The 12,278-nt window shown below is 59.2% G+C and overlaps 1 protein-coding gene across 14 annotated transcripts in view; it reads right to left on the reverse strand.

Moving 5' to 3' along the window:
• Positions 1-305: 305 nt before the first annotated feature.
• Positions 306-12,278, reverse strand: part of MYOCD (myocardin) — a 219,749-nt gene continuing 207,776 nt past the window's right edge. For 8 of the 14 annotated variants that reach the window (XM_042022066.1, XM_042022074.1, XM_042022070.1 and 5 more), the window contains 8 exons: positions 11,871-12,043; positions 10,482-10,607; positions 9,696-9,967; positions 9,216-9,369; positions 7,171-8,112; positions 4,519-4,632; positions 3,590-3,647; positions 306-2,933 (listed from right to left, as the gene is read on the reverse strand). In XM_042022066.1, coding sequence (XP_041878000.1) covers positions 2,365-2,933; positions 3,590-3,647; positions 4,519-4,632; positions 7,171-8,112; positions 9,216-9,369; positions 9,696-9,967; positions 10,482-10,607; positions 11,871-12,043 — 2,408 coding nt within the window. In that variant the 3' untranslated portion in view covers positions 306-2,364. The remainder of the gene's footprint in view (positions 2,934-3,589; positions 3,648-4,518; positions 4,633-7,170; positions 8,113-9,215; positions 9,370-9,695; positions 9,968-10,481; positions 10,608-11,870; positions 12,044-12,278) is intronic. The other 6 variants (XM_042022072.1, XM_042022076.1, XM_042022067.1 and 3 more) reach the window with 5 other exon arrangements.

Here is a 12,278-nt window from a genome sequence, read left to right on the forward strand (position 1 = left end):
CAGCCACCAGCCCAGTGCTGACAAAAATACCAAGGGGCTTGGGCAAGGGCTCAGCTCTGCCTTTTGAGGGGGACCTGACCCAAGGAGTGGGGCCTGCAGGAAAACAAAGCAAAACCAGAGCCAACAGAAGAAAAAGACAGGAGACTCTGGCTGGTGTGTTCAGAAATCTTCCAGGAGAAACTGCTGCCATGAATGAAATTCTTCTGGCCTTGAAGGACTGTAACTGTCCCAGAGCGTGGAGCTGGTGGCAGATGGGATAGCTGTGGCTGTCCCACAGTGAAATCAAACAGCAAACCACGAGCAGACAGAGTGGCAAGACAAGGGTTTTAATAATGTAGGTGTTGCTGGTAACATAGGTAAGGAAATGTGCTTGCTTACAGGTTTGAAGCTGACAGCATCCCTTTAAATAAGGAAATACATTTGCTGAGAGGAGAAAGTTACCTGGAAAGCTCTGTACAAGGCCGCAGTGGAGCAGCTAACACTACTCTGGTTCAAGTGCTCTGAATATTCTCCACGGACTGGCTTCAAAAAAATCTCTCACTTAGAAAAAGAAATTCTTCTTAAAAAATGCAACCTGTGATTGTCTATCCTAGCAGTGCCCTGTGACATTTGTACAATAGAAAAGTGGTGCTTTAAATAGTGACTTGAAAGCTACTGCCACGTGCTTTATACAGCATGCAACAACACCAGGGACTGGGGACACCGCCCGGGCTGCAGAGCTGCCTCCAACAGCTCCAGCATCCCTGGGGAAGCGCCACGGGAGCCACGGCCAGGCTGGACCTCCTCCCAGCAGCTTCATCTCCGTGTGCTGTCCTTCCAGTAACACAAATATTAAATACACTCAGTCTGTAAATAGTTTAACAATCTTTGTCAGCAACAATATTTACTTTGGCAAAACCAGAGTTGCAATGAACAGACGTGTCCATCACACAGTCTGCAGCAAGTTCTTTGGTGGAAGCCAAGAAGTGAAGCAAAGGCTCCTTCTTGCTAGAGCCTGAGGAAGAATATTGCACAGAGACTCATAGGAGAAATGCTGGTGATTCCAAACGGGAGCATCACTGCGGGAGAGCTTCCTTCTCTGCCGGCATCGGGAGAACGGGCTCCTCCAGGCTCGGTGATTCACAGCTGTTCTCCGGTAGCCTTGCTCTGGGCTGAGGGAGCAGTGACGCTGCAGTAAACTCGGGGAGGAGGGGATGACGGCTGGGGATCGAGGAGGGGTGGGCAGAAGGGTGGAGGGGAGGATGGCAGAGGAGTGGAGGCAGCACCAGCAGGCGCTCACACGAACCCGTAGCCACACCAGGGCCCGCTGAGCTCTGCCCCAGAGCGCTCGCTGAGTGTCCCTGCCGGGCTCCCTCCGCTCCCGGATCGTGCGAGGGGCTGGAGATCATCCTCACCTGGCTGTGCAGAGAACAGCCCCTCCAAAGCCTGGCTGGTTCTTTCATACGACTTGCTCCTACCTTGGCCGAAACACATCACTCATCTCTTTGTGTGGGCCGTGCTAGCGGGGACACGGCTGCTCCACTGGGATGCCACATCCCTGCCATTCCTGCACCAGCATCCTGAACATTTGCCTCCAATGTCCAGAGCTCTCTGCTCCAAGGTCACCTGCTGCAGCCTGATCCTGTTCAGAATGCAGCCAGGACGGCTCCTGGGCTTTCAGCCCCTCAGGACATGCCAAGGTGCCACCACGAACACGATGATCTCCAACTCTAATCCACCTGGAGCAGAGCTGTGCACGGATGAGGCAATGCAGCTTTGGGCAGGAAGGAAGCAAGAGCTGGGCTGTGCAGAGAAGGGTGCTTGCTACCTGGCTGGGCACAGCTCCCTGCTCCTCACCCTGGCATGGGCATGGCCAAGGTGAGCACAACAGGTTTGCCTGAAAGACTGGATGAGGAGAGGAGAGGAGAGGAGAGGAGAGGAGAGGAGAGGAGAGGAGAGGAGAGGAGAGGAGAGGAGAACAGTGGGCTCTCCTCTCCATGATTTCCTGTTGCCACCCAGGTGAGGTCACCTCACCACACAGTCTTGTCATGAGCTGCTCCAGTTCTCACAAGAGTGACTGCTAAAACCGGGGCGGGGGGCGGGGGGGAAGACTAAAGAAAGAAAAGTGAAGTTCTTGTCAATCCAAGGATGTGTTGTTTCAGGCACTGGTGTCCTCTGTGGGGTTGTATCAATGGAGGAAAACCAAAGTACCAGAGTTGTTGTGCTGTCATTTTCAGTGACTGGAAATTCAAACAAGTTTATATGCTGGGAAAATGACTCCAGTTTCCCCTGGATGAGGCACGTTAGCCCTGCATGTTCTCTCGCACGACAGGAACACTGTGCCGCCTGCTGCAGGCTCACAGCATCCTGCCCCAGCGCATCCCTTCACCACTGCTGCAGGTGCAGGTCCATGCTGGTGTTCAGGTTGAGGTCGGCAACATCCAGGAAATCGATGTTGAAGATGCTGGGGCCGGCAGGGGTGAGCGAGCTGAAGCCGGTGGCAGAGCTGGGGGGGGTGAGGTCCAGCCACTCCATTGTTTCCCACGGAGACTCAGTGAAACTCATTTGTAAACCGGAGCCTTCGGCAGGGGAAGGGGAGAGCTGCGTTTCCATGGGCGAGAGGGGAGTCTGTAAAATCTCCTGGGAGTTGAGCAGTTCATCTGCGGCTTTGCCGGAGAACCCCTCCATCATCCCTTCGAAGTGGGGCTCCTCTGCCCCCATCTTCAGCAGGGCCATCTCGCTGACCCTGCCCAGGGGGCTGTGGGCGTTGAGCAGCACCTCGAGGTGGGCGTCGCTGCTGCCCGGGCAGTGCTCGAAGGGCAGCGGCGCCGCGGACCCCGGCTCGAACGGGGCGGAGCCCTTGGGGACGGAGGCACCGGAGTTCCCTGTAGACACCATTATCTGAGGTACTTTCTGGAGGCAGGACCGATCTTCCTTGGCATTGGCTGGAATTTCTGTCAACAAATGAGAGGGATTTGAGGTGCTCTGACAGTGCCCGCCGCTGCTGGGCACAGGGGCACCACCACAGCCCTCCAGCTGACCTCTTGGGCATCCCCAGGGAGACTTGCTCCCCACTCAATCCCACTGGCACTGCTTGCCCACCCTCCCTGCGGGAAGCCTCGCTCATTCCTGCTTTCTGACCTTGATCCCCTGCGTTTGGACACAGTCCCTAGGGCACAGGCACTGGCAGCTGTCCCCAGGGGGCTGGGAAAGGGCACAGGCAGCACTTTGCACGGGGGAGGGCACCAGAAGTGCTCTGTGTGGGAGATGGCACTGGCAGCACTGGGAAGGGGGGGGGACACCGGGGGCTCTGTGTGGGGAGGGGGCTGGCAGTGCTGTGCACAGGGCTGCTGCCCTGCTGTCCCTTCTCTCTGCACAGGTGACAGCCGAGCCCAGACCACCCCAGTGGGTTGGCACACGCAGCAGCAGGTTCCAGGAGGGCCAATATGCTTTTGGGTTCAATCTCAGTGGCTGCTGGCACAGGGAGGGCAGGTGAAAGCTGTACTCGACTCAGGCAGCTCTGCTGGGGTGCACAGAATGCACTGAGCCCCACAGACCGAGGCTGGCCTGGAGGGGAAGCCCTGGAGGGGAACAGGGAAGCAGAGCGTACCTCCACTCTCAATCAGCACGTCCAGGAGCTCGTCCATCTGCTGACTTCGTGTCATCTGCTGCAGCAAACGACAAAGAGGAGAGTAGAGGGCATTAGGAGGAGAGTCCCTCCAGCCACAAGCCAGGTAGATGGCTCTAGATCCTAAAAAAGATGGCTCTAGACCCCACAAATGGCTTCCTCCCATGCAGAAGAGAGGCCATACCAACATGGGGCTGGCAGCAGCATTCAGGGCACCGCAGGGTGTGGCTCAATCACGGTGGATCCAGGGAGCAAAGCACCCTTCCCTGCTGCCAACCCTCTGCTCAGTGGCCACTACAGCCTGCCCTGTCCCTGGGCCCTCAGGACACAGCAACATTTTGGCCCCAGCACCTCACACTGGCATGTGCCTGCCTGCCCTCCCTGCTTCTTGCACTGCCCATCTCCCTGCTCTCCCTGACTGGAACCTGGAGGATCTCCTGCACGCCCCCATAAGCCCATTTTCACTCTGCCAGCAGCATCACTCCACTTTCCTAAAGGCACCACCACTCCCAGCACTGAGGCTGCTCCCAGACTCTGGTGGGAAGGAAGACGGCCAGTCCTCCCCGGGGCACAGCGCTGCAGGTACGGCTCAGGGGGGCAGATGGCACAGAGCAGGATGAGGTTTCCTGGTGACCTGGGAATGCTCAAGGGTCTGTCTCTCCCAGAGCATCGAGAACCCAAAGAGAGTACACTGGCAGCCTGGGGGACTCGGGGGGTGTCAGGACCCCTGGGTGCGCAGGGGAGGAAGGTCAGCAACTAACCCTTCAAAAAAGCCCATTCCTCATGGAAACAGACCTGTCCTACCCAGAGACCACAGAACAGGCTGGAACTCCTGCAGCTGAGTCCCACTAACTGCAAAAAGACATCATGGGCAGCCCTAGCCCTGTAGGAAACAAAAACCATGCAGTTACCTGCTTCACTGCATCCTCATAGGCTGGAGGCTGCTTTACCTCTGACAGGGCTGGGCTTGACTTACAAAAACTTGGGGATGAAATAGAAAACTTTTGGCCTGACTGCGCAGCCATCTGCATGGGGAGATACAGGGAAATGGAGTCAATGCACGGCGGGAGGCCCGGCGCTCTCACCCCTGCTGGGGTTGGTGTGGTGCCAGGGAAAATCACGATTTTGTGGGTCAAATAAAAACAAAATGCCTGGGCTGTGAGCAGGATAGAGGCAGATAAACCAGCTCCCTGACCTGGCTCTGAGATGCAGGGCCAGGCTGGCCTCTGGTCACTGCCAGGGCACCGACAGGGTGTCACAGAACGTCCGGGTGCTCAGTCAGCTGTGGAGGCACAGGACAAAGGGAAGACAGAGATGCTGCTGGTGGTCAGCTGTGCTTGGCCAGCGATGAGGCACTTCCCCAGCCACCCCCCAGCCCCTCCCCATCACCACCTGACTGGAGGCATCTCACAGAGCTCAAGCCAGGGAAGATCACGCAAAAGAGGGAAACCTCTGCCTGTGCCAAACACCTGTGTATCTTTGCCAGCTTTTTGCCAGGCTCCCCTTCCAGGATGGACCACATTTGAAGCACAGTGCCTGCCAGCTGCTGTGCCCATCACCTCTAAGGTCCTTGTGTGTCCTTCCCCACTGCCTGGCCATGGCTTTGTCCCACAAAAACCAGCACCAGGGGATTCACCCTCCAGGTGGGCTGGATCCAGGAGTGGATCCAGGGCAGCAGTGAGGTCACTCTGCCTGGCCATGCACATCCCGGCCACCATTCTGTGGAGGGCAGCTGAAAGGAACACTACCCCTGGCTCATGGGAAACAGCACTGCAGTGCTGGGCAGACAGGAGGAGTTCTTGCTGAAGAAGGGCCCTCACTCCTGGGAGTCCCTTGCAGGCAGCAGAGGAATATCCAGGATGGGTGGTGGTGGAGTAGGGATGAGCTGCAGGACACAATGGAACCATCCCCTCTGTACACCCCCAGCCCTTGGGCAGGGAGGGAGGAGCTGGAGATGCCCCTGCAGAGCCCCTGCTCCCTCCTGACCCTCACTGACCACTGCCCAGCTGCCCAGAGCAGCCCTGCTGCCTCTCTTGGCTATCACCTCACAGCACTGTGTCCCACTGCCCATTGCCCCCACAGCTCTGCTGTGGTGCCCAGTTCACCTCCACAGCCCCAGTCACCCCCTGCATCCCCTGCTCGCTGCTCCCCATTGCCCAGCTCACCCATACCAGTGTTCCCATCACCCTCCTCACCCCTACAGCAGCCCCACTGCCTGCCTCACCCCAACCCCACTGCCCTCCATGCCCCTTCCACTGGCAGCTCTGTCTCTGCCCTCCCCACCCTAAATTGCTGCCCTTTCCCACCTCACTGGCCATGCTGTTTGCCAGCTGCCCACAGCACCTACCTCACTGTCCTCTGGACACAGCACTGAGCCCCACTCTGTGCCACTGTGCAGGGCTGCACCCCAGGGCCTGCTCGGGGCTGCCGTGGGTGGGTTGGGAGCAGCCCTGCTCTGGCGTGGGCTGCCCTGCACACCCAGGCTGCCCCTGCCACACCTCCGTGTGCCCACCCTGCACCCCTGGCATGGCACCGACCACTGAAAGGTGCTGCTGCTCCCTGAGGAGCCCTGGGAGGGCCCTGCATGGACTGGGGCTGCCATCAGCAGAACCCTGTGCTGTTTCGTGCAGGCAGCGTGTCCCCCTCCCCAGGCGTTCGTACCTGTCCAGGGGGCTGAGTGAGGAGTGGTGGCTGCTGAGGACAACTCTCTGCTGGGCTGGTGGCCAGCTGGGGAGGCACAAGCTCTCTCTGACTGCAGACCTCAACTGCCAGCCCTGCTCCAGCTTCCTGAGAAAAGGCTTCCCCGGGGCAACTGCTCTCCTCCAGCTCAGTGGTGAAAATCCCTCACACACTGCTGGGAGCCACAATGGCTTGGCAAGATGTTGGGAAGCCCTGCAGCCCTGCAGCGGGGTCTCCCAGGGGTGTAGGAACTGTGCCAGGGCTCTCCCAGGAGCTGAGGGATCTATGCTGGTGCCTCCCTGCTGTGTATAGAGCTGTGCCAGGGCTCCATGGGGCATGGGCAGCTGTGCCAGGACTCCCCCAGGGGCAGAGCAAGCTGTGCCAGGACTCCCCCTGAGGGGAGAGGCAGCTGGGTTTGGGCTCTTTTAGGGTAGAAGAAGCTGTGCCAGTGCTCCCCCAGGGAAGTGGGAGCTTGCCAGGACCCCTCCAGGGGCAGAGGGAACTGTGCCAGGGCTCCACATGGCAGAGGGAACTGTGCCAGGGCTCCACATGGCAGAGCATGCTCTGCCAGGACTTTCCCAGGACACAGGGAACTTTGCCAGTGCTCACCTAGGGGCAGAGAGAGCTGGGCTGGGGTCCCCTGGGGAAGAGGGGAGCTGTGCCAGGGCTCCGTGGGGCATGGGAGCTGTGCTGTGGCCGCCCCAGGGCAACTGGCTGTGGTGTTTGGCTCTCCAGAAGATACCCTGCAAAGGACCCTGCAGTGCTATCAGCTTCCAACCCATCATCCAGCTGGGATACTCTCTGCCCTGCCAGTGGCCCCGGGCCAAGAGGAAAGGCCTCCCCCAGGCAGGTGTGACCCCGTGGGGGCCCGGGCTGGCACTCACCGGCGCTGTGCGGAGGCAGCTGCTGCCCGGCGGGGACCCGCTGCGGCCCTCGGGGGACACGGGCAGCAGGTAGTGGCTGTTGGGGGACGGCGGCAGGCTGATGTGCTGGGGGCTCTTTGCAGCCCCCAGGGGAGAGTGCTGGGGGGAGCACTGCGGGCTCAGGAATGTCGAGGAGGTGATGGCGCTCTGCCCTGCGGGCTCCAAGCAGTGGCTATTTACAATGTGGGGCACCTGCGGCACCCCACAGTTACTCAGCTTATCCGAGCTGCCGGCCTGGCCTTTCAGGGCCATTTGTTTGGATGCAAATGGACAGCTGGACACGGTGTTTTCTTGCTTGATAGGGACACCAAAGAAATGCTGAGCAGGCTGCTGCTTCTCCTCGAGGCCGTTGCTTCTCTTTCGCTTCTGGAGCTGCATCCGCAGCTCTTCCACCTGCCTCTGCTCTTGCTGCAGCTTCCACGTCAGTTCATTGATGACCTTCTGCTTCTCCACCAGCATCTTGTCTTTCTCTGTGTCTATTCCTTCCAGCTCCAGTTGGATGCTCCCTCCATTCATGCTGCTCATGAGGCTTTCCTCAGTGCTGCCTTGAACTGGAGATGGCTGGAGACCAAACTGTGGAGAAGACATGGGCCCATCGTTGAAGGTGTCTGGCAAAGAGCCGCTCACAGAGAGGTCAGAGGAGGCGGGCGAGATGGGTGGGGTGGAGCTGGTGCTGCCAAAGTGGTAGAAGCCGTTTGATAACATGCTGGTGGAGGACTGTGACTGGTAACTCGACAGGGTGCTTGTCGGAGTGACTGGGAAGGTGACGGTGGTGATCTCACTGAAGTTTGGCACCGTGGTGCTGCTGCACTCCTGGAAGGGCCGCAGCCGCTCCATCAGCGCTGTCTTGGTACCCGACACGGGCAGGCCTCGTATTCGGAGCTGCTGCCTCAGCTCTGACACCTGGAAGGAAAGTCACTCGTGGTCAGTCTCAGGGGCAGATAAGCCCTTTAGAAACCCAGTGCTTCTAACAAGGAGTCTCGGATCACAGGCTCGCAGCTTCCAGCTTTGAAGCTCTGCCCTCCCAGGTGCTCCCTGTCTCACCTGCAGTCACCAGAGTCACCATGCACAGGCCTGACCACTGCACATCCTGCAGAATCTCAACCCTTCCTAACAGGAAAACCTTCCTCCTTCCTCCAAGAATGTGACTCCTCTCCATAACCAGCAGTGGTCCTTGGGTCATGGAAGAAACTCAGCATTCCCTTTCTAGCAGTAGATTTCTCCATGAGCAGAGGACTTAAACACAGACCAGGAGCCAGCTGACAGCTCAGAGAATGTGACACATACTTTGGAGCCACCTGCTCTATGCTCAGGCACACGATTCAGTCACCTGAGCTGGGGCAAGCTCACATTATTTCTACCTCTGGGCTGCCCCCAGATCTCTGCTCCTAGAAGGATTTGGCCTTCCCCATGGCTGAGGGTCCATTAGCAAAGGATAAAAGAACAGCTGATATGAGGGATTCTCCTCTATGCCCTCTCTTACTTACATGAGAGATGCTCAAAACAGTTCATGTACCAGGAGGTACCTGCTCATGCAGAGAGCTGAGCTGGCCTGGCTGCAGTAACCACTGGGGAGCTGAGACACAGGGGAGGCCATGCTGCCCTACCACCTTCTGGCTGGTCTGTCAGAGCATCCATAATGTCCACCCTAAAACCACAGAGGGATGGAGCCAGGAGCTGCAGGAGCAGCAGCTCAGATGATCCTTTAGCTTGACCTGCAGTCTGCCTAGGCTACACCTGTGGATTGCTAATACCCAGGCCAGAGCAGTGCACCCTCTCATCACCTGCAGAGCAGCAAGCCCTCATGTTCAGAACCTCCCCAGTGACCAAGCCCTGCCCCAGGGTGCTGTGCTGTGCTCCTGGGTGGCTCAGAGCACAGGGTTCAGGTGTGCTGATCTGTAACACGGTCCCTCCCAGCCTAGGGCACTCCCCTGACGCACTCAGAGGCGGCACAGCACGCTCAGGCTGTGACATTCTGCTCCTGCAGTGACAAAGTTTGCACTCACTTTGAGATCATCCAGGTTGGATGGCAGAGGCCCTGGCTTGATAGATGAGACACAAGTCTGGCCTGAAAAGGTGGTTTTCACTGGAGAAAGAGGGGTGTTGTTGACAGAAGCTGATGAAGAATTTGAACTTTTGACCATTTGCTCGTTTGATTGCCTGAAATAACAAAGGAGATTTGGGGTGAGTTGTCTGTTCCCCCAAGGTCCTTGTGCCCGGCATCCCATCCCTCCACTCCCTTGCTGTCTCCTATATGAGAGTTAAGGATGGCCAAGGAAAACCAGGCTGGGCTGTAGGAGATTGCTCCTACAGGAGCAGGTCACAGGTACCCCGGCCAGAATGGCTTGGAAGGAGTTTGTGCAGTTCCCAAGCTTTTCTGTTCAGTGGCATGCCTCTATCCCCTTGCTCTGGCACAAATGGATACAGCAGGGGAAAGTCTGGAGAGAGACAGGACTAAGTCCTGCTGCTGGCACAGTGCCACTCACTTTAGCTGTCCTTGGTGCATCCCGGGGTAGCTGAAGTGCTGCTGCTGCTGCTGCTGCTGCTGCTGCTGCTGCTGCTGGCTGAGGATCTGGAGCTGCAGGAAGAGCTGCTGCTGCTGGAGCAGTCTGGCATATGCAGAATCCATGGGTGGAGGGGACTTTTCTGCTTTCTGGTCTGGAGGGATGTACTGGTGGTACTTGAGCTTCTTCACTTTGGGCTTGGTGTCTTTGGGCTTTTTGTGACGGTTCTTGCTATCGCTGGATGATTTGGACTGTTGGGCCAAGAAGGAAAGGAATTAGGTGTGAGAAGAGCTCCTGTCATCACCATGGGACCTCAGAGGCCTGGGATAGAACAAAGGCAGCTCCTGCTGGCACCCTGACACCCCAGCTCCAAGAGCTGCTGAGCCTGGATGTGGGGGACTCCCTCGGCACTGTGTCCCATCTCAGCTGTGCTGGAGAGCACATGAAAGGAGGATGATCCTCCCTGCCTGGAAGGTACTCCAGTGCTGCCTTGTGTCTCCTGCTCCCAGCCCCAGGGGATGATTTCAGTTGAGGACTCAAGAAACTGCCTCTAGCAAGGTGTATTGCTGTATCTTGTACCATTACACAATGAATTAAATTAGTTTTTTGACACAAGGTTTGTCTGCCTGAATTATTCAAAGCCTTTAAGGCCAGACACCCAGAGCTCCCACACATTTGGGGCGCAGCGCATGGGCACTTCAGGCTTGGATGCAGCTGGGTGCCCTGGGCTGGTTCCTCTCCGGGGCAGTCTGGAGGCACTGGCATTACCTTCACGGCAGAGGGCACCGGGAGCGTCGGGCTCTCCTGCCCCGCTGGCTGCTTGGGACTGTCACACTGGCTGCCCTGCCCCGGGGCAGTGTCCGGAGCGTGGCCATCGGCACTGGGGGGACGATCCTGCAAGGGAGAGGTGAGAGGGGTTGTGGGGCCGGACCCACGGGCTGCCCAGCCTGGACAGGGGCACCTGGTACCCCGTTTCCTCACCCCATGTTGTTCCCACTCCCTACAGATGCCTCAGTGCATTCCAGTCCACTCAAATCTATCCCAGCCACATCCCCAAACTATCCCAGTCCTTTCCCAGTCCTCTGTCTCCACAGTCCTCCTTGGTTTTCCAGCCCTCTCAATTTCACCTGAGCCCCATATCCTTGTTCGCTCCTTCTGCTCACTGCTGGCCGCTCAGTGTCCTCAAAACTAGCTCAGTCCTCCCAGCTGACCTGTGGATGCCCACAATCCCTCTGGTCCTCCCCCACCCCAGTTTGCCCCAGTTCCTCCCTTTCCCCCGGTCCATCCCAGCCCCTGCAGTCTGCCTCAATCCACTCCAGTTTCCCCATTCCCCCCATTTCCCCCCAGCCTCCCCAGTCCCCCCAGTCCCCCCAGTCCCTCGCTCTACCCCGGCCCGGCGCTCCCCGGGGCTGCAGTACCCGCATCGGCGGGCAGAGGGCGCGCCGGCCCCGCGGTTCCCCCGCGGGTCACAGAATCGCAGAAAATCACAGAATCACCCAGAACCACAGAATTAACCAGGCTGGAAAAGACCTTTGAGGTCATTGAGTCCAACCTGTGACCCATCATCACCTTGTCACCCAGCCCACGGCACTGAGTGCCACATCCAGGCTTCATTAAACACCTCCAGGGACGGTGACTCCGCCACCTCCCTGGGCAGCCCATCCCAGTGCCCAGCCACCCCTTCTGTGAAGAAATTCCTCCTGGTGTCCAACCTAAACCTCCCTTGGCACAGCTCAAGGCTGTGTCCTCCTGTCCTGTTGCTGGCTGCCTGGGAGAAGAGACCGACCCCCACCTGGCTGCCCCCTCCTGCAGGGAGCTGTAGAGAGGGACGAGGTCCCCCCTGAGACTTCTCTTCTGCAGGCTGAGCCCCTCCAGCTCCCTCCGCTGCTCCTCACACCGCTTGTGTTCCAGACCCCTCACCAGCCTTGCTGCCCTTCTCTGGACACTCTCCAGCATCTCCACATCCTTCCTAAATTGAGGGGCCCAGAACTGGACACAGCACTCGAGGTGCAGCCTCACCAGTGCCCAGTACAGGGCAGGAACCACTTCCTCGGCCCCGCGTGTCCCTCCTGTGCTCCCTCCCCTGTGCCATCCCCGTCCCCCCGAGTCTCCCCTGTTCCCTCGCATCCCCCCCGGCCCCAGGACGGCTCTCCCTACCTGGGGGGCCCCGGCAGGGGCGGGAGGCGGCTCCGGGGCCTTGGAGCCGGGGGGCGGCTCGGCGGGGCCCGGGGAGCCGCGGCTGCGGGGCCGCTCCGGGGACAGCCCGTCGTTGCTGCTGTCCTCCTCGAAGGCGAAGGCGTCGGCCGGGCGGGGAAAGCCGCCCTGGGTGCCTGTGGGGGCAGAGGGGCGATGGTCAGAGCCTGCGGGGAGCGGGGAGGGACGGGGGGACTGGGTGAGCCTCGTAGGGGCCTCGGCCGCGCCCACCGCCCCCTCGCCGGCCGTGGGTGGGGGGCACACGGGGTGCCCGGAGGCTGCGGGAGGGAGAGCAGCGGGGTCCGAGCCGTGGGCAGGGCAGATTGGGAGAGGGAGAGAGGAGGGGCGTGAGGAACCGGGACCACGGACTGT

This window comes from Corvus kubaryi, unplaced genomic scaffold, assembly GCF_017639235.1.
Source record: "Corvus kubaryi isolate FWS band 111438036 unplaced genomic scaffold, C.kubaryi_AGA036_p1.0 37187, whole genome shotgun sequence".
In the NCBI taxonomy this organism is placed as follows: domain Eukaryota; kingdom Metazoa; phylum Chordata; class Aves; order Passeriformes; family Corvidae; genus Corvus; species Corvus kubaryi.